Below are 21,195 nucleotides of genomic sequence, written 5' to 3'. Positions count from 1 at the left end.
GTAAACTGGAGAATCTGACATCCTGTCTCTCCCTGCTGCTGGGTCATCAAGGGAATGCTTTAGTTTATCCAGTACATCATTGGTCTTAGTGCTTTATTGCCAAGAGCAGCACAGGCTGGAAGTACAACTTTTCCCATACTGCTTAACCTGTGTGCTTTGAACCTGACCTGGAGGGGCCACCTTTAAAGGAGAAATCATATTTCAGCCTCCATGCTCATTCAGTTCTTAGCCTCTTTGATGGAGATGCCAACAAGGGGCCCAGTTGTGGTGCTGGCTCTGTGAGGAGGAAATGTGTCCACTAAGAACCGGGTTCAGACCACCAACTGATTTCACGTATGCCACTGAACAACCAATGCATGACAATAGCTCATGCTCACTGACTCATTACTGCCTTGGGGTGCATTTAAAATGATCTGAAAGTGAGAGATTCAGTTCCCTGCAATTAGCAAATTTGCACTGACTATGCATTGTGCTATACTGTGGACATATACTAGGTTAATCTTATTTTGCTACAGTCTATGGCGAGCAGACAAAGACTGCATATATTTCTTGCCTTTCAACCACCCTAAAGTAAAAGTGCAAAGACTAACATGCTATGAAAACAGGATATCAGCTTTTGTCAAAAAGATCACAAGGGGTTTGAGGTTTTTTATCTTAGCAGCCTCTCTCTCTCTGTCTCTCTCTACTAATTTCTGCCTGTACTGAACATACATTCACAGGAGGAGTGGAAGAGATGGCAGTGGCTGAAACACAACTATATTCGAAGGTCTTGAACAAAGTCAAAAACAGAAGCACCTGCGCTTTACTGGAATCCCTCTTATCTATGGGATTCCCTGCACATATAGCGTGAGTAGTATTTTTAAGTTACTTCAATATATTAAAAAAAAATTCTCATAAAAATTTGAACATAGACAGCTTGCATTTTTAACAGAGAAAACAGACAACTGCTTGACACAGATGTTTCTGTATGTGGATAAGATATCATGCTTTGGGCTTAATTTATAGCATTTTGTGGCGTATTGATTTTATCCTAAAAAGAACCTACTGTGCATCCATTTTTTAATATCTAAATCTAAAAACTATCCACTTTTGGGTTGAGAGATTGTAAAACTTGTTAAACACTTGACGTGCTCAGTTATCTCCCACAGTATTACCAGAAACAAGTCACATTTTTCATTCATCAATTTTGCTGTAACACAGTTAAGTTTAAAGACACCTTTTAGCCTATGCTGGCTTCTACGACACAGCAAAGGCATCTTACCACATGTAGGACATTAGAGACTGGGTTTACTTTTCACAAAACATCATTTTCCTGTTTATAAATATCATATAAAACTATTCAACACAACTGTCATTTTTACTCTTTTTATTCCATAAAGAATTTTTCTCAGTTTAGGATCATGTTAAAAAATTACATGCCAAAGGGGAGAGGGGAAAATAGTATCTCCATGAAAACTACGAAAGCGCCAAATGCTGTCCTCAGTTGTACTGGCAACCCCTGTGAGGGAGCAGTGTAACTGGGGGCAGAATTTGACTCTGCATTAAAGAAAAATTAAGTATGCAGTATTAAGGTATAAGTAATACTCTGCAGTATTAAGGTCACTTGTTTCCTAAACATCTTCAGATGAGATAAGCACATTTTATGTGAGATTTTCAAAGGGACATGGGGGAATCTAGGGCCTCAACTCAGTGGCAGTTGGGCAGTTTAATTTTCCTATGTGCCTTTGAAAATCTCACCCTTCAAAAATTTACTCCCTTTCCTGCAAATTCTTAACATGTGTGTGTGTGTGTGAGAGAGAGAGAGAGAGTGAAATAAGGATCCATCAATGTGAATTTAAAACTGACTACAATACATCTTCATAACCTGATTTTATATATATATATATATATATATATATGTTGGCTTCTTATTGAAAATAAAACCAACCAGTGAAGCAACTATGTCTGAAAAGGTTCAGTATCAAAAGTATTGAATTAATTTTCTAAAGAGCCCTCTATTTTTGGGTGCCAAATTTAGACACGTTGGGCCTGACTTCACACGTACTGAGTTCCCGTTGCTCCCATTAATGTCAAATGAAATTTTGGGGACACAGCTCTTCTGAAAATCTGGCTCACGGTCTCTCCCATCAGGCATCCCAAAACTGAGACACCCCAAATGAGTGGCCAGTTTTGAAAATTTTTGGCTCTGAGGTCTAAATTCTTCAAATCTTCTTTAAAGCACAGTGGTGCTACCTATGCAGTGTATTTGTGCTTTCTAGTGTAAAGGAAACAGTTAGATAAATAGTCAAAGTGCTGAGCAAGTTTGGATAAAATTTAAAAAGTAGCCTGGATGTTTGCCTAAAATTTGAACTGAACAACTTTCTCGGCTTAGAAACTTTGGTTATTATTTTTAAAACTTTTGCATGTGTTTTCAGTTCCTGATTTCAGCCATTCAGCATTCCTGGCCTGGCCAAAACCAGGTTGTGTTGGAAATATCATAAGATAGCCTGATCTTACATGATTCAGAGCTGCAGTGCCATAATCTCTTTTACACTAAGGCCCCTTCACATCTGAGCAGTTTAAAGGTGCATTAGTGTAAATGGGAATCAGGCAGAATCTCAGCAACACATTAACCCCCAAGTCCAGGCTTATACAGTACTAATTGTTATTAGCATTTCCAGACAGGGATCTGGTAGTTTATTCTTCTTCTAAAACAGTACTTTAAAATATATATATATAAGAACTCTTCTGCTTTTTGTTTGAGAGAGATTTGTAGACATAGGATCCATTTTTGCATTAAATTGCCTTATTGTCTATTATTTGCTTTGTGGAAGTCATAAGCCAGGATGCCACCATGCATGGTGCTATACAAACACAAAAAAACCCCCAGTCACTGCCTCAATAAGCTTACTGTCCTAATATGAGCTGAGACAACTGGTAGATACAGACTGGCACAAGGAAACAATGGGACAGTGCTGATTTGGTATAATAGGCAGAGGTCTCAGCACCCCAGCTGCCTAGCCATTTGTCAATTTTTTATAAGCCTAATGGCAAAGGATAGTTTTAAGGAGGAAAATGAAGGAGAACAATGATTTGGCTTTGTAGATGTTGACCGGGAGCGTTCCCAAGAGTTGGAGGTTGCATGGGAGAAAGAACAAAAGCTCGTTTGAAAATTGACGGAGGCTGGCATTGGCAAAGAGAAGGCAGGAGTCGACCTCTTGATAGTATATGGGAGATGATAGGTAGGGTAGGGATAGCTGGTGAAGGGCCTTGGAAGTGAAAACAAGCTGCTTATGAGTGATGCTATGGAGAAAGGGGAGCCAGTGGAGGGAGGCAAAGAGAGGGGTGACATGGTCAAAGCAACCAATGATCTTCACAGCAGCATTCTGAATGGATATGAGTGGGTAAGACTGCATTTGTCAAGGCCAGAGAGAAGGATGTTGCAGTAATCAAGACACGAGATGATGAGAGCCTGGACGAGAGTGTTAGCGGTGAGGATGGATGAGAAAGGCCATACCTTAGAGATGTTGTGCAGAAAGAATCAGCAAGATTTGCACATAGTTAGGACGTAAGGTCCTAGAGACAGGTCTGAGTCATTCAAAGTTGACACCCAGTTTACTGGCCTGAGTGACAGGAAGGATTGTGGTGGTGTCCACAGTGCTCAAGAAAGAAAGTAGCGGGGAGGGCTTGGGGGGGAAACATTAAGAGTTGTATTTTGGCCATGTTGAGCCTTCAGTAATAAAAGGACACAGCACGTCGTATGTAAGTAATACATTTAATTATTTATTTACAAATCCACATACAATTTTCTCCCTGGGGCGAGGAAGACAGAAAAAAGTACATGAAACCAGTCACACTGTTTAATGCGCTGCTGGAAGGGGCACAGATATCACAGGGCTGGATGCAGTATAAGAACTTGAACAGAAGGGAATTAAATGTTACAAATTTGGCTTCAAGACCCCAACAGGCAGAAAATCTTGTTTCAAGTGTAGCAAATGTTGTCTCTTGGGTGTAGCAAAAGAAACACATGAGTCATAGTGAGTTTCAGCATTGTGGCCAGGCTGAAATGTCCAGTTCCTCTGCTGGACTTATTCCCACCTCCCCCACCCCAAGAAACTCAACACTTGGTCTCAAAGATGTGTATGTGCAGGAACATACTGCCCTGATAGAAAAAGATACTGAATTCGGGTATAATTTGGTTCCATAGAACGGTAATTACGTATTAGAGATCGACCTGAACCAAAATGCCAGACCTGAACCAAAATCCCTGACCTTGTGGCTCAGATCTGTCTCTCTAATGGGCAGAAACAAAACACTGACTCCTTTGGGAAAATTTGGATCCAGATTTCCAGATCCCAAGTATAAGAGTGTGTGGATCTAAGGTTTTGGTTCTGCCCACTATAGTGTTTGGAGCTGGGATTTTGTTTGGCCCCATCTCTAATAATAATGTGGGCCCATATACTGTACAAATCATGCTTATACAGTGTATTAAGGAAAAGTTTCCAGAACTCAAAGGAGAATTTGCTGTCTTACTGCATCTATTCTTTTCTCCTGGTGAATCCACTTTATTTTTCTTAGGCAAAAAGCTTTGGCTGCTACTGGACACAAGACAGCAGACGAGGCTTCAAAGTGGTAAGAATGAAATAATTTACGGTTCCCCCAGGAGTACTTTCACATGAAACCAAATGAAATGTAGTTGCTTATGGGCTGTTTCCCCACTGGATTTGGATTTAGCAGACTTCATGGTAAAAATGAAATCAAATCTGAGCTCATCTTTATTTTGCTTTATGGAAATAGTTTTATTCGATCATGTTTCTTGTAGGCATAAAATTATTTGCACAGAGTGCAAAGTAAAGTAAGAGCAGAGTTACTGCTTCCTAGACGATGGTTCTATTTTATGGAATGTGAGAGAACATGTGGGTGTGGGGGATGGATACTGTCATGATCACCTAATTTTGACATAGTCAAAGAAGGGAGGATTGTGAGGAATCATAATGTAATAAATGTCTCCAATTTCTCACACCTCCACTTGTGCACAAAAACCTCTCCCTCTCACAGAACTGGATGATGACTATAGATCAGAGAGGAAAGTTTAGATGCTCAGCCCATGAGGCAAAGGTAGAAAAGGAGGTGTTAAAGATCCGAGAGATTACAATTGTAAAGGAATTTGGAACATGTTAAGTTAAAAGGCATTGACTGGAGGGAACACAACTCCAGGTGGGAAAAGGCTATAAAATCAAGCTGAATGGCTAAGAGTTTGCGGTTTTAAAAAATAAGAATCCAGCATAGGCATGACCATGGGTATTGTCAATTGCTACTCTTGGGTCATCTGAATTTTTTCTCCAGCCTGAGACACTGATGATGGAGTATGGAGATGTTGCTGATGCTGATTTATTTTGCAATTTAAATCCCAGATCTAAGGGTATGTCTACACTATACCCCTACAGCGGCACAGCTCCAACACTGCAGATGTGCCAGTGGAGAGTCGTAGTGTAGATGCTTCCTACGTTAATGGAAAGGGGGTTTTCCATTGATGTAGTTATTCCACGTCTCTGAGAGGCAGTAGTTACACTGACAGAAGAATCCTTCTGTCGACCACACAAGGGATTGGTTTGACCCAGCCACAGCATTCAGGCCACAAAAATTTTTTCACAACCCTGAGTGACGTAGCTAGGTCGATCTAATTTTTAGATGTAGACCAGACCTGAGTCAAATCTCAAACCCACGCTCTCTGCTGATATTTGTGAGACACAGAAGAGATATAAAAGAGCACCCAGCAGCAGCAGTGCCTCCTACGAAGCAACTGATGTTGCTCCAAATGGGGCGATTTAAGGCAAATACAGTTAATCATCCAGATACAAAGGCTTAGAATGAGAACATTGCACAATTGAAATATGCATTATTGTATATTCCTCTTTGTTGTGTTTCCAGCAAGGCTGAGATGACACAAGTTATGACTTTTACTTAGAGTTCATACTACAAGGAAGGTGGTTCTGGATTTTTTGGATCTGGGTCCATCTGTTGCAAAACATGCTGATATGTGGCATGTACTTCTGACATCCAGAGTGGTGATCAAGTGGTGGATTGCATGTTCATCCCAGCGCATATCCAGTTCAACACAGGCTACAAAACAAGCTCCATCAGAAATTATTTCATGCTGTGAATTGAAAAAATCAGAAGCAGATCATGCTGCAATTCCCAAAGCAAAATGACTTGTTACAGATTGGAGCATGACTTATTAATTTCAGTTGATGTGTTTTCTTTTTTGTTTGTTTTTTTTTGGTGGGAGTGTTTTGTTGTTGTTGTTGTTGTTTTAACTAGAGATGAATAAAAATGCCAATTGTTTTGTGAAGGATTTTTTTTAAACCTATATTTGCAAAATTACCTCCCAATTCCCCACCCCCCATTTTTTGGTGGTTTCCTCCCCCTGCCCCTTTTCCTCCCTTTTCCAATGGCAAAATAGAAAATGGGGGAGAAAATCAAACAAACAATACCACAAGTTTTCTGTTTTCAAATACTGAAAATTATGTTTTCATTTTCAAATTAAAAAAAAAAATGAAAATTTTCATTTAAAAACCAAAAGACTTCATCCTATCAATAAATATCACAAGGGGAACTTTTTTGACCAGCTCTAGTTTTAATCTGTTCTTATTTCATTATGAGTTTCTGCTCATGTAGCAACGGTTTGTTTTTCTTTCTCTGCTTTTATTGTGGATGTCTTCAACAGAGCGATGGAGGAATGTGTACACAATTGTGCCTTAACTTACCCTGTGCGATGCACTCTCAATTTCAGGTTGCACTCTCACTGTAATGATCCTTCTTTGGATGATCCAATCCCTCAGGAATATGCTCTCTATTTATGCCCAACTGGACCCTTGCATGACAAACTGCAGGAATTTTGGAAAGAGAGCAAGAACCAATGTGCAAGAAACAAAGCCCATGAGATTTTCCCACACATAACTCTTTGTGATTTCTTTACGGTAAGAAAGCCTTTAACAATTCCATTGAGCACAAAAAACATGCTAATGTCAAATTCAGATTGAAATCTGGGCTCTCTTGATCGTGTATTTTCACTTGCTCTTACAATTATTTTGCACTAATAATTCCTTGCATAATTGTAAAAACTCAGCTGTGATTGTTTTCTATGTGCAAGCAGGAGCACAAATGATAGTGTGCAAAAATTATATGGATGAGGGATTCAATATGCAAAGGTCAGTGTGTTCAAATAAATGCCATGTTTTGAAAATCCAGCAACAGTATCCCATCACAGAGTACGCTGGGACACAGGCTAAGGTAATTGCATTTATTCCCCTCTACATTTACAAATATCAATAAAAATATTCGGATGGTGGATATTGAGGAATGATCAGGCCAACAAATGTTATGGACTGGAAGTAGGGATTAGAGGGCGATTTTTAAGTCTCATGAGAGCAGAGGGGCTGGATTTAGGCTTTTTTGAGGTCTGATCATTTAAACTCTATGTATGAATATGTCAGTGCAACTGCATACCTAATCTGTACATGCAGCTAACATGGCTGTGTTTGCGAATCATGTATTTGTATGTGCAAGTGGTCAGTACTATCTCTTTTTGCCTTCTGAGCATGCAAATTAGGCAAGCAGTTGCATATGCAGTGTGCACAAAAAAGCAAACCCTCAGACATATCATCTACTTAACATCCTCTGTGCATTCATTTCTCACTGCTTTTGGATGCTGACTGGAAGAACAGTAGTTGCTCTCCGTTCACTGTTGAGAAAGTTCCACATACTAAAAATAGCTATAGAAAACAAGTTGGTTCTCTTTGCTTTTTTCCCCTGCTTTGGCTGGTGCTGCATTTGCTCTCCTGCCCATTGTAGCTCACGTTCTATACCTTAGTATTGCCATGGAGTAAAAACTTCAAAAGTGTGTAAGTGACTTAGGAGCCTAAATCCTATTTTCAAAAGTACTTTAGAGACAGATTTACATATTTAGGTGCCTACAGATGCAGATAGGTATCCAGGGGGATTTTCAAAAGCTCCTAAGCAGGAAATTCACCTAGATGCTTTTGGCACCAAAATATCTTTGTAATGCCTAAACTACACAGGGGGGTAATTTTGCACTGAATTTTTGTGCACTAACTGCTGCATATTAGATAGTCGCAGTAATTACATACACACAGTCAACTGTTTTCTGTTTCAATATAATTCAGTGTGTCTACACCTGTTGTCTACAATGTCTACATTATCTATGATGTATCTTGTCCTTTGGCAGTTAGTAGCCTAAGTCTAAGGCTATGGCTACACTACACAGCTTTTAGTGACACAGCTGTGCTGCTACAGCCACGCCGCTAAAAGGCACACAGTGTAGCCGCTGTTTGTCGGCAGGAGAGAGCTCTCTTGACGGCAAAAAGATTCCGCTCCCGACGAGCAGCAGCAGCTTTGTCGGCAGGAGAGCGCTGCTGCCGACAAAGCTCTGTTCACATCGGCACTTTTTGTCGATAAAACTTTTGTCATTCAGGGTTGGTTTTTTAAACCCCTGAATGGCAAAAGTTTTGCCGACGAAGTTCCAGTGTAGACAAAGCCTAACTGAAAATCAATGGGACTTAAGATCCTAAGTACCTAAGTCAGTTTTGAAAATGAAACTTAGCTTCCTAAATAACTTAGGCACTTTTGAAAATTTGAGCTGTGATCAGGGTGTTTTCTGAATCTAAAGATAAAATAATCTAAATAATACGCCCTATGAATGTCGAGATATTCTCTACAAAATGAGTCTTAAACAGCGTAATGAGGTGCTGCCTCCCCTCCCCCTAAAGGATCAATGTGTACACTTCAGTGGAAGAACGGTATGGGTATCACTAAAACTATATTGATCTGTAAAAGTTTTAGAGACCTTGCATTGCTGGCGAAGTTGCACGTTAGCATCCTTGCAGCACTTCGCCATTCGCTTTGTCAGAGATCTACTGAAGCAATATGGAAAGTGCAGTGATGGAGCAATTGGACAAATGAATTATATTCATTATAATTTCATACTCTATAATGCTGCTGAGACTACAAAATAAAGAGAACAAGTTTCATAGCAAAATGTCAAACACCGTGGTACTAGTTGGCCATTAATAACATTTTATAGGAAATAAACATTTATTAGTTTGCAATGAATGTAGTGCTCTTGAAAGGTGTCAGATGTAAAAGTCTGAATTAACCACAGAAAGTATGCATAGGCAGCAGCCTTTTCAAGCTTCCACACAATGTATCTCAACCCTGTTCTAGGTGGAATATTTCAAGGGATAAGAAAGTAATTTAATCTCTGTGAATATTCAGTACTTGTTCTTTCTGCTGTGACTGCCAGTCGGAGTGCCAACTAATACCGAACTATGGTAGTGGTTTTAAAGTTTGGATACTGCCCAGTAGGAATTGTTTATGAGGCAGTAGGTGCCACTGATGGTTTGTAATGCATGCTCCCCATATTTTTTCTTTTAGTGTGAAGATCGGAAAGTGGAATTCTTGCATGAAGCCCTAAAGAAAGTTGGTGACAGGTTTTTTAATTTGTTCCCACCTGCCATTTCTCTATCACTACATTCGTCTGTCAGCTACCTTGGTTTCTTCATGAATGATGCCCATGCAAATGTCATCAAAGAGTTTGCTGTGGCTTTTGCTACTGAGGCTTCGATCTTGGCAGGTACCGTCAATCTCAATTGGAAACTGTAGTAATTTAAGTATCTCCTGAATTTCTGATGGGGCTCCAATCAGATTCTGTTGTTCGCTTCATGCAACCATCCTGCCCCAAAGTTTTGAAAAAAATCATGCCTGGGGAAAGTGGGCCCTGCTTTCTCGCTTATTTTACACATCAGACATAATGTATTAGCCTAAGATACCTCTTCTTCCCAAAAGCCAGATGCATAAAATGGCAGTTAGTAAAAACACTTCATGGTGTTCTTATTATCTTTGAGAAATCTAAGCAAAGCCTTCACTTTGTAACATTCTGTAGGCAATTACTGAGTAGAATTATCTGTAAAATATATATACTGTGTATCTCTCTCTATTTAGGCACTTAACTGTGGTCATCTCCATGGTTTCTGAGGCAGGCTTGATGTCTGTTCAGTGTTGCATTGCTAAACAGCAGTTTCAGGTCAAGGGGTTACCTTAGTAGGTGTCATGGGGTTTTTGTAAAAATAAATTAATGCATACATTGGAAGTATTAATGTTCTGAGCCTCCAAAATGGAAAGGGACAGTGAGTATAAAAGGTCACCACCCCTAACTTGAAGCCTGGCACATAATTTAGGATAATGGTGAGTTTTATGATCATGGATGAGGAAAGGAGAAAACAAATGAGTCCAGAAGGAATACATCAACCAAAGCCTTATCATGTCAGATCCTCTAGCTCTATACTTTAGTTACGGCAGTGTGGGAAGGTGATGGGACCCTTTGGCTTTTGGTGATGTTCAGGTTACTATGGTGATGCTGTGAAGAAAGGGAGGCAGGAAGAAAGATAGGCATCCAAACAGATCTGTAAATGTCTGGAATTCCTGCAATGCCCACATAGACTAGTCAGCTCTCCTGGTTTGTTACTGAGTCACAGATTTCCCTTCAGGGACCTGTGCTTCGGACTGATCCTTGAAAACTGCATGTCTGAGACATGAAATATTGAAATAGAAGTTTACTACATTGATGTCACAGATCAAATCAATAAATATTGCTAAGAATACCAAAGAGTACATTTAAGCATCTGTAAGTGTAATTAAAAAGACAAAAGGCCAAATGCTGGGTCCATCTTACACTGCAATAAGAAGAAGAAGAGGGAAAGGTAGGGATATATTCAAAGCAAGGTTTCTTATGCTGGGGAAGGGAGAAGAACCAAAGACTCTATGAAATCCACTAAGGACTTTGCAATACAGCTTTGGGATGTGCTTGGATGTTACAGTGATGAGTACTATAGATATCCTTATAATATACAGACAGTAATGGGTGCAATAAGGCTCGATACAAAAGAGGTCAAAGCAGGGATCGATCTGTATATTTGTCTGTCTTAGAGTTTTCCTTAGCACTCATCACATCAGCGTACAAGTGTTCTACAGATAGGTGCCATGGATTTCCCACCAAGCAATCTCCATAGATCCTGACCTCCTTTCTCCTGCCCCTGGGATAACAGAGGTTACTGCAGGCCTAGGGCTCCAGTCACTCAGTACTGCTCCTGTATGAGGAAGGGAAAGAGATAGCTGGAACCCTTAACCCCAAAACTATCTCCTCATGGGAGGGTGAAAGGTGGACTGTGGGGGGTGGGGGGGGCCTGTTTCAAAGCCATTATCTAAGCAACCTCTTCTTGACCATGTGTCCCATTCATTCTCTCCAAGCTGTAATGCCATCTCCTCCTCACACTCAGTCAGCTTGCTACCCTAACTGGGAGGCACTGCTTCCCCATATGCAGGGGTGCTGGAACAATTTATATAATGGGGTGCTAAGAGCCATTGATCCAAACTGTAAACCCTGTATATAATGGAAACCACTTCAAGCCTGGGGGTGCAGCAGCACCCCCAGCATCCCTAGGTCCAGCACCTATGCCCAGATGTCATCTTCCAGCACTCTGATTTCTACGTTTGGCAGTCAGGACAGTTGCAGGGAAAGGAGAGGAGTCAAGTGTGCAAAGGAGTTTGTGGTGGGGCCATGAGGCCATGGAGCGTAGGCACTATGCAGCTGCATCAGAGAGAGAGAGAGAGAGAGAACACCTCTCTCAGAGTCTATGGAGTTATATTTAACTGCAGAGCCTGAGTGGACTGCGCACCAGCTGATGGCTTAACACCAGGATTTGGTTGATGGTATTTTCATTTCTGAGAAGTAATATTTTGTAGAAGAAAATAAGGGAGTATTCATTGGTGAACCAGAAAGAATTAAATATTTTTTTTTTTAGAGCAAGGGTGAACTGTGCACATCACCAGATTAAGAATGTTCACCTGGAAATAGTGTAATAGTCTGAAAGATTGCCTTTGATTACTACATTGTTTCATATACTGCGCAGAAGTCTGTGGAATAAAATTCTGCATCATGGTGCTAAATAAACAGCCTAGATAAACTTCACCTCATTTTGTGACCTTGTAGGATTATTATTTTATTCCTAGATTGCCGCGTGAAACCCTGCACAAAGCAGCTGCACCTTACCCTGGCTCATAAGTTTTATCCTCACCATCAAAAGACTTTGGAACAATTGGCCAAATCTATCAACCCGGGACAGAGCTGCCTGTGGACAGCTGCTCTGTATTCTAGAGATATGCGCTTTGTAAATTACCAGGTACAGCGTTCAACATTACTGAGTCTTCTGTAGTCATGTATTTAAAAGCAGATTTGTTTTTTATTCATGAAAAAAATATGCGTGCATAACTCATAGTTTCAGTATACATTACAATGCAGGGTGCTTCTTTTGGCTGAAAAATTGTATTCTCCAATCAGTGGAAGATAACTGTGTGACATTGTATGGCTGTTGATATGCAGACCAATCAGATCTAATTCCAAACTCAAACAGGAAAACTTAATTTTAGACTATTATGGAGTGTGAACATAAGAAGACAGAAAATAAGCAAGAAATATTTGAAAGTACCAGCATTCTTCCAGGCAGATCACTGCATAACAGTAAAAACATAAGTTAGTTGACTGTACCTACCTTGGAAAAACCTGTAAGGGCTGAATACCCTAATGTAGAGCATGACTATATCCCTGATGATTTTCTGCTCAAAGGATTCTTGATTAAAATTGGTCAACATTTTTCAACTTTTCAATGAAGTTTTTTCATTAAAAAGTTTAAACCTTTTCATGACATTTTCACCATTTTTCAACCAGATCAGTACAGCATATTATTATTTGAATTACGGACCAGGACCCTATTGTGCTAGGTGCTGTGCAAACTAAGCACAAAGGCAGTCCCTGCCCCACAGATCTTACAATCTAAGTATAAGACAAGAGATAACAGCCCAGAGTGCAATACTATGAAACTTACAGTGTGATTTTTTTTCATATGCCAGATAATTGTAAATTATGGAAAACATACCTACAAATATTTCTATCTTTTTTAAACTATTCTACACTTGTTACAGAAAATAAGATTTTTATAAACAACAAATGTCTATTTTTATATATATTATAAGAGTCCACTACACTCTTTTTCTCTATGATAAAGAAAAATGTCATTAAAGAATAAGCTACAGTATAAAAAAATAGAGAAACAATTTATGGCTCACAGTTAAGCAGCTCTTCTCTGAAATGCTCCATCACTTATAACATTAATGTTCTGGAAATAAGACCTGACATGCATTTGAAGACGTTTTCTTTTTTAATCCCCCACCAGATCTTGCAAGCACTCTTCCAATACAAGCCTCAGAACATTGATGAGCTAATGCTGAATACTGGAGATTTGATATATGTTGACCGATCACAACAATCCGATGTAAGTGATGGCTGGGTGATTGGTACCTCGCACCGGACTGGCTGCAGAGGATTTCTTCCTGAAAATTACACAGAAAAAGCCAATGAGTCAGATACTTGGGTCAAACACAGGTTAGTAAAACTCCTCTCCGTAATTTCCGGCGATGTACCTACATAGTACTGTTCTATATTCACTCCCTTGTATACTATAACACAGTGATAGAGGTCTTTTGACCCACCCTGTTGGTAGGTATTGGAACCCTGCAAAGATGCTGATTGATTCTTGCTGACCCATTACAGGAAGTGGGTGCCTTAACACTACCTGGGAAATAAGGAGGTGAGAGTGGTTCTCTGGGCAGAGCTGGCATAGGGTCTGATACACAACATAGCATGCAGTATACACATTTATAGTGTAGTGGCATCCGCAATTATACAGATTAAGCAAGTGAGCATCAACAGTCCTCAAGGAGGAAACAGGAGAAGGGGGGTTGGGAGGGGGAAGGTTTGAGCTTGGAATTTATGTCATGCTGTCATTAGTTTATTGCGTCTGACGAAGTGGGTATTCACCCATGAAAGCTTATGCTCCAATACTTCTGTTAGTCTATAAGGTGCCACAGGACTCTTTGTCGCTTTTTATTAGTTTATTTGTATTTAAGCCAAGCTGCAGGAAGTTTAATTTTGACCCTATACAGCGTGTGGATGAGTTGTGGAGCTCTCTTTTCCTTCCTTTTCTTTTTTCTACTCTTGTTTTCTCTTAGTTCTCTCTCTCATGCCATTCACTATATCCCACCTCTGCCTCCATAACTTAACAAAACAAAGACAAACAAACAGAACTAGAGACCAGGCCTATCTTCACATTGTGTGTGGGATGCCTCCTTTCCCCCATATTTCACCTTCGTTTTTGATCTTTAATTTTCTTCAGAGCAAGAACTATGTCGGCTTATATGTTTGGAAAACATCTAGGATATTTTGGTTACTATCTCAATCTAAATTCATACATAATAACTGTACATTGTACATCAGTTAAATATAGATGACACGAGACCTCATAAGGAAAGAAATGAAAATTTAAGGCATCCGACAGTACCTACCTTCTACTCTTCCACCCAAGGAGAGACTCCTCATTTCTAGAATAACTATCGTGCATCACAGATATTGCATCACAGCCTTAAATCTGCCGCAGTAAGGATGTCAGCCTTCCAGTTCCCCCTTTCCTAAAATCTCCACAACACACAAACACATCAGACTCCCTCATACACACACATACCCCAGTATTGCTTCTACACAGTTTAGTGAAAACACGTACACACAAAGCCTTAGCTGATACACACCATAGTGTTCTTGTGTCTGAATTTCCCTGGTTTTTTAATGTTAGAAAGGATCTCCAACATCGTAGTGGCTCCGGGACACTTTCAAAGAGACCCTGTTTTTCATGAAACGGGAGCCACTGCTAGATGGTGAATAAAAAATTTAATGTTACTAGCCAGTGACTGAAGTACTGGGGGAGGGGGATGGAGGGGGGGAGGTTAAGATTTTATTAACAACCATAGGAAATGAAAATCTATTTTTAAAAAAATGAAAACTGAGATTCAAGGGAATTCCTTTAAAGTAAAAAATATTTGTCAACTAACATTGTGATGGAGAAAAAACATTATGATGAATATTTTCCATAAATCAAAAATAAATAATAAACTTTACAAGTAACAACTCTCTTCGATGCTGTTATAATGTACAAGTGGGCCAATGTTCAAGCGCCAAAAATCAGTAATAAGTTTGGCAAGAGATATCTGAAAAATTGAGACACAAAATCTAAACTTTCTTAAATGGCTGATATTTAATTAATTATAACTAATTAACATTTTTAAAATTAATAGAAAACTTTATATCACTGAACAGATTACGTACTGGAAATTTGGTGAAGGTATACTGTATTCTTCATATAAAACAAAGAGGCTGAATCCCTGCTTTAAGTGGAAAGAAAAGAACCCATCCTTAACCGTGGTGGCACTATTACATCTCCATAATAATAATAATTTAGGTACCTAATAGTTTCACTGAATCTGCATGAATGACTTTAAATTATCAGTTTCAAATACACTTATATTTATATGAAATTCAAAATGTTATTGTACAGGAAGGTCTGGCAGGATATCTTAGAATTGGTTTTTGTGACATGGACCGAATGCTAGTAGAAAACAAAATCCAGGTTCTTTCATGCTGTCTTCATTCAGCATATTATAAAATGGAGAAATCCATAGAGACCCCATGCATAGAAAAATGTTGGAGATTCTATAGCTGAAGTTCTCATGTGAACACATCTTTTGGAGCTATTAAAATATAGACAAGGATCATCTTTCAGGAATTTCTGCTAGCAAATCTTAGGTTAGAGGGGGAACACACCCTGAAGAATGCTCACTAGAGCTGTGCCCTCCAGCCGCCCTGGTTTGACCCCTCAAACTGCAGGGTCTCTAGCATGCAGAATTTTTGCATGAGGGCTTCCATGGACTTCAGGGCAGGGGACAAATATGCACTGGAACTGTAAAGTCTCCCACTTCCATGCTCCCTGTTGCATTTACTCACCAGAGTTCCCCTGTGCCTGTGTCACAGAAGAGGAGTGTCTGTCCTATCAATTCGAGAGTTCATGAGTCTCTTTCATGAGTGCAGAGACCAATCTGTGTCTTATACATAAGTGATTGTTGCTCAGTTATAGTCACTCTACACTGAAATTTGGCATTCAAAGCCTCAACCCAGGACCACTTTTCATACCAAATTTGGCGTGAGTTATTTTTAGAGGGCTTAGGAACAATAAAATAAAAGGATTGTGGCTGCAGATGTTTTTGGTCCCTGTGTAACTTAAAAATCTTAGTGAATTTTAGAAGAAAATATTCTGCAATACAGATCGGCCCCTTGGCCTATGTTCTGCTTATTGCATCTTCTTTCCTCTTGTTTTTCATTGTTAGAGGTTACAGTAATAATTAGAAATGAGGAAATGTGGAGGCTGCTTCCCCACATAGGTGCCACCTTGATCTTGATGATTTTACCTCATTTCAAAAGCATCTGCCTCTGTGCTGCATTTTGCTCTGTAGTTGCAAGCTCTGCAGATGGTATTTATAGATAAGAGCTTAGCTTTCTACACAAAAAGCTGCAAAACAGTCCTTGCTGTATCCTTGAAGGGAGGGAGCTAACTGTGTATCATTTCCTGTTTGACACATTTCAGAGGGTTTACACGCTCTCCTTGCCATTAATTAATATCTGTTTAACATTATATGGGACAGTTCGTAGGTCAGAAACAGCATGGTATGGTAAGTGTATAAAATAATTTGGCACAGGAAGCATACCCATGGACTAAGAACTCACTTATGTCCCTCCTGGAGCTACACAGTCCTTAGATCTGACTATGTAGGAAAAGCAGGTCTACTCACCTACTTGTTCCACCCGGGGCAGTGGGTGGGGTGGGATGAAGCCTTAACCCCACCACCCTTCACTCAATGGCCAAGTAGCTGAGCCAGCATGTGGGGGACATGAGCTCTAGTAATTTGGCGCTGGTGTAGACCAGCAGTAAATTACTATTCACCAGGAAAAAGGAGGAAGTAGGAAGAGATTTTTTGTATTAGATAGGTGTCTCTTCAGGAAGCACAATCCTCCTGCAGTTATTCCTGAGATGTGCAGCTTAGGGCTTGTCTACATGGCAAGTTACTGTGCGGCAAGCCAGGGTGTGATTCTGCCGTGCACTAGCTTGCTGTACAGTATTGTCCTGTCTGGACACTGCTATAGTGCACTGAAAGCCCCAGAGTGCAGTTCGGCTTAACCCACTGTTCATGTGGTTGCCTGAATCACAAACTAGCTGACTGGAAGGTTTGGTACAGATCTGGCTTTACTGTAATTTGTGAGTCAAATTTTTTTAACATTCATTCCTTGTACTGAGACTGCAGCTAAAAATATATACATATGGCCCACATCATCACATCATTGCATAGTCTATTGGCCTATTTATTCAAGGGAGCAGATTTTTTAAAAATATACATGTTTGGGGGATTTCAAGTATTAGAAAAGCGTAAAAGTGCATCTTCTGAAGTCTCCTTGGTTGGCACATTATTATCGCATCCCTTCCATGGGGCAACATTGCAATGTTAGGCTGAATATTGGGCTGAGCCTTAGAACCATCTAGAGCCTGATGCAGTCCTGAAGTCAGTGGAAGTGTTCTCATTGACTTCAGGAGGTGCAGAATGTGCTGCCTTCCCACACGCCACATGCCTGTACCAGCTCACAAGATTACAGCGGTGGACATGTGGAAGCTGCTACTTTAACCTTCATTGAATGCATATGGTATGACGGTGTTGTTATTGTTATGCTGAGAGGTACTGGTGACTGCATCATTCAGAAACCTCTTTGAGATTGGGTATGAATGCCCCCCTCTTTGAATGTAACTGTCAGGATGAGTTAATGAGAAGCCTCCCAACACAGGCCATGTCTACAACACTGCAGCTGTGTCGCTGTAGCACCATAATGTAGCTGCTTCCTACATTGACAGGAGGGGTTTTTCCACTGATGTAGTTAATCCACCTCTCTGAGAAGTGATAGCTAGATCAGTGGAAGAATTCTCCCATTGACTTAGCAATGTCTACACCGGGGGTGGGGGGCTAGTTCAAACTTACTGTGGTCCTCCAGGTGCAAAATTTTTCAGTCATGAGTGACATAATTAAGTTGATCTAATTTTTAAGTGTAGACCAGGTCTAAGATAAATGGGGGTTGTGAACCTGCCCAGGAGTTTGGAGTGAGAGGACAGAAGGGGTTTGCTGAGTATTGTTTGTGTTGTGCGTATGAGGGGAGGGAGAACAAACAGAACAGAAGGAGAGGCAGAGGCAAAAAGCAAGAAAGCCAAGTAGTAGCGAGTGAGTACAGTGTGACCCAGATAAAGAGAGCTTTGAGGTCTGTTGGCTGAAGAGGCTTGGGGATATAAACTAAGAAACAGCTCCTTTTGTTCTTGGTTTCTCCTGTGTTCAGAGAAGTAGGACTTTGTACACTCTTGTACATAAACAAGACTGCATCAAAGAAAATACTAGACTCCATCAATTCTACTTTGAGCTGGAACATGGCCAGGGCCCTGAATTTTGACTAGTCACATGGGTCAAAAAGGGACAATAGTAGTAGGATCCAGTTTCCAAGGATACAGATTATGGTATTCCTGTTGAACCAAGTTGGAACAAATAATGGAGATACAGTACCTACAGAAATCAGAAATGGCTACTACGAATTAAAACAAGGCCTAAAACAAGAGCTGGAGATTTCCTAGAAAGGGCTTAGAGAAAATTTGCAGGTTGAGATAAGAACCTTGTTGGAGGAGCAACTACAAAGTGCCCAGACAGATTGGGAAACATGCTTAGGTTGGAATGGTAAAATGGCTTGATAAGGTGACCAACAGTCTGACTGCCATACACCAGAAGTTTTTCCACAAAATAGTGCAGATCAAACAGGCTTTGGTCAATTTGGAACTTGCTAACTGAGATGAATTGCAGCAAGGACTTAAGGAGTTGAAAATTTGGCTCCAGAAGGAAATCTAAATATCACAGGCCACAGTGGCAGGCAGCCATCTGGATGAGGAATTGAGCCAGCCAGAGGACTTGAGTAAGACCACATATTTGCAACAGATTTCTACCCCGTTTGTAATCTACAGAGGCCCAGAGGGGAGAGTTCAGCCTGTCCCAGGTCAAATAATGCAAAAGGGAGGGGGAAATTCCCTAAGACACTTATTTGGCTCAGTTCAACATTATAGCTCAAATCAATGGCTGGGCAGATGGACAGAAAAGGGAGGATACTAGCAGCCAATGTGGGTGACTCAGGTCTGAAAGTGCTGCAGAACTTACCTGCAGAAAAGAGACAGAGTTATCCAGACCTGGTACAAGCCCTGGTCATGTAGTTTGGAGCTAGCCATTAATCTGAGCTGGCCAGAATGCAGCTAAGAGGTAGAAAGAGAGAAGAAACCCCATCTGGCAGAGGACCTGCAGAGGCTTGTGCTCCTAGCATACCCAGATAGCAATGTGGCCTTCCAGGATACATTGACGATGGACGAATTTATAGATGCTCAGCTGAAATTGGACTTGCAGATCAAGATCAGTGAAAGGAGACTAAAGACACTCTGAGAGCTGGTGGAATTTGCCACGGAACTTGAACATTTCTTTGCAGCAATGCACCAGTAGAGGAAACAGCTGATAGTGGGGAAGATGGAAGTTGAATGCCAAGGGCCCTGTAAGTACCATTCTGTGTCTAATATATATGATGAAAGAGGGGATTCTATTCTGGTTCATGTCTGTATTGAACTATTAGAAAAACTGATCAGTTTGGTTTGTAAAGAAGGGAAATTGGCAATAATACAAAAATTAAATGAAACAATCGGTTAAATGCTGATACTGATAAATGCTGACAAAATTGGCCACCAAAAAGGACTTTTAAAAATTTTATGCAGGCCAAGACAGGCTGTCACCAGTGTGTAGTGAAAGCCTCTCTCTCGGTTCAGGAAATGGTGGAGCACCAAGCTGAAGGGGCAACAGTTGGTGGAGGTACAAGCATCAGCCCCACAGTTTTAGCTTCAATCTGCACAGTTGAACAAACATGGGGGTTTGGCTATTGAGTGTGTAAAAGGATCTGCAAAATGCACAGTGGTGATTGACACTGGCTCAAATATAATAGTTATTAAACCAGACCTGTTAAAAAAGCTAGAGAACAGGGGATCCATAACTGAACCCCCTACTTGGTCTCAAATGGAGACAGTGACTGAGGCAATGAAACCTATCCAAAAACTGGGAAAACTGGGTTTGAAGATTGGACCCCTGGAATTCGAGCCAGAAGTCTGGGTGGCTGAAATAGTGGCTGAGCTAATTGGATTTGAGCTTGGCTTGGATTTGATTATGGCTAATAACTGCATAATCAGTGCCAGGAAAGGTGTCTTACAAATTCAGTCTGTGGATGTTCCCTTTAAAAATGAGACAAATGGTTTGGAGGCTGTTTGTTTGCAGTGAACAAATTGGCCTGCCCCGGGGGTCAGAAACCATTGTATCAGCTACACACTGTGGTAGCTTTGTAGCACAGGAAAGATAGGGAGTCGTTGAAATCTATTTTGAGACCCAGCATCTTGGGGGGAATCTTAGCTGCTAATGCTCCTGTGAATCTGAAAGAAGAACTGATCCCCGTTTGCTTGCTGAGTGCTTCCGACAAGCAGCAAATAGCAAAACACGGAAACCATTTCAGTGGACAGCAGGGTGAGCTTTAGCATTGTCACAGCTGAAAAAGGCTGTTGGGACTGCCCCTTTCATATTGGACACAGATGCTAATGCTTACTGTTCGGGGGGAAGGAGTAGAATTTCAGGTTGGCTGCCCTGCCCCCTCTCCTTTTGAATCTGAGAATGTAGCTGTGGAAGTTGAGGCTGGAGCCTGGTCTACATTTAATAGTTAGGTCGACATAGCTGTGGTGCTCAGGGGTGTGAAAAATTGACACCCCTGAGCACCATAGCTATGACAATCTAACCCCTGGTATAGATGCAAAGTAGGTCAACAGAAGAATGCATCCATTGGCCTAGCTACCATTGTTCAGGGAGGTGGAGTTTCTATGGCAATGGAAAAACCTCGTCTCTCACTGTAGGAAGCATCTGCACTTTGGCACTACAGCGGCATAGCCTTGCTCAGGACTGGCCCTAGACCAAATGGTGCCCCAGGAAAGGAGCATCTTTGGTGCTTCCCCCCTCCCCCCCCCATTTGTTAAACTTTTGAATATCTTATTTTTTATTGTATTTGTAGCCCATTTCACAACTTGGATGCACGATTTGCATGCATGCTTT

General features: G+C 40.7%; 1 protein-coding gene across 1 annotated transcript in view; it reads left to right on the top strand.

Annotated features, from left to right (window-relative positions):
- The first annotated feature begins 733 nt into the window (after positions 1-733).
- LOC112111332 (ubiquitin-associated and SH3 domain-containing protein A) overlaps positions 734-21,195 on the top strand; it is a 37,817-nt gene continuing 17,355 nt past the window's right edge. The window contains exons 1-6 of the mRNA XM_024206714.1: positions 734-846; positions 4,558-4,611; positions 6,773-6,959; positions 9,433-9,631; positions 12,067-12,236; positions 13,287-13,495. Coding sequence (XP_024062482.1) covers positions 734-846; positions 4,558-4,611; positions 6,773-6,959; positions 9,433-9,631; positions 12,067-12,236; positions 13,287-13,495 — 932 coding nt within the window. The remainder of the gene's footprint in view (positions 847-4,557; positions 4,612-6,772; positions 6,960-9,432; positions 9,632-12,066; positions 12,237-13,286; positions 13,496-21,195) is intronic.

This window comes from Terrapene carolina, unplaced genomic scaffold (genome assembly GCF_002925995.2).
Source record: "Terrapene carolina triunguis isolate 2854851 unplaced genomic scaffold, T_m_triunguis-2.0 Scaffold31, whole genome shotgun sequence".
In the NCBI taxonomy this organism is placed as follows: domain Eukaryota; kingdom Metazoa; phylum Chordata; order Testudines; family Emydidae; genus Terrapene; species Terrapene triunguis.
This window is presented reverse-complemented; position numbering and strand designations above follow the sequence as displayed.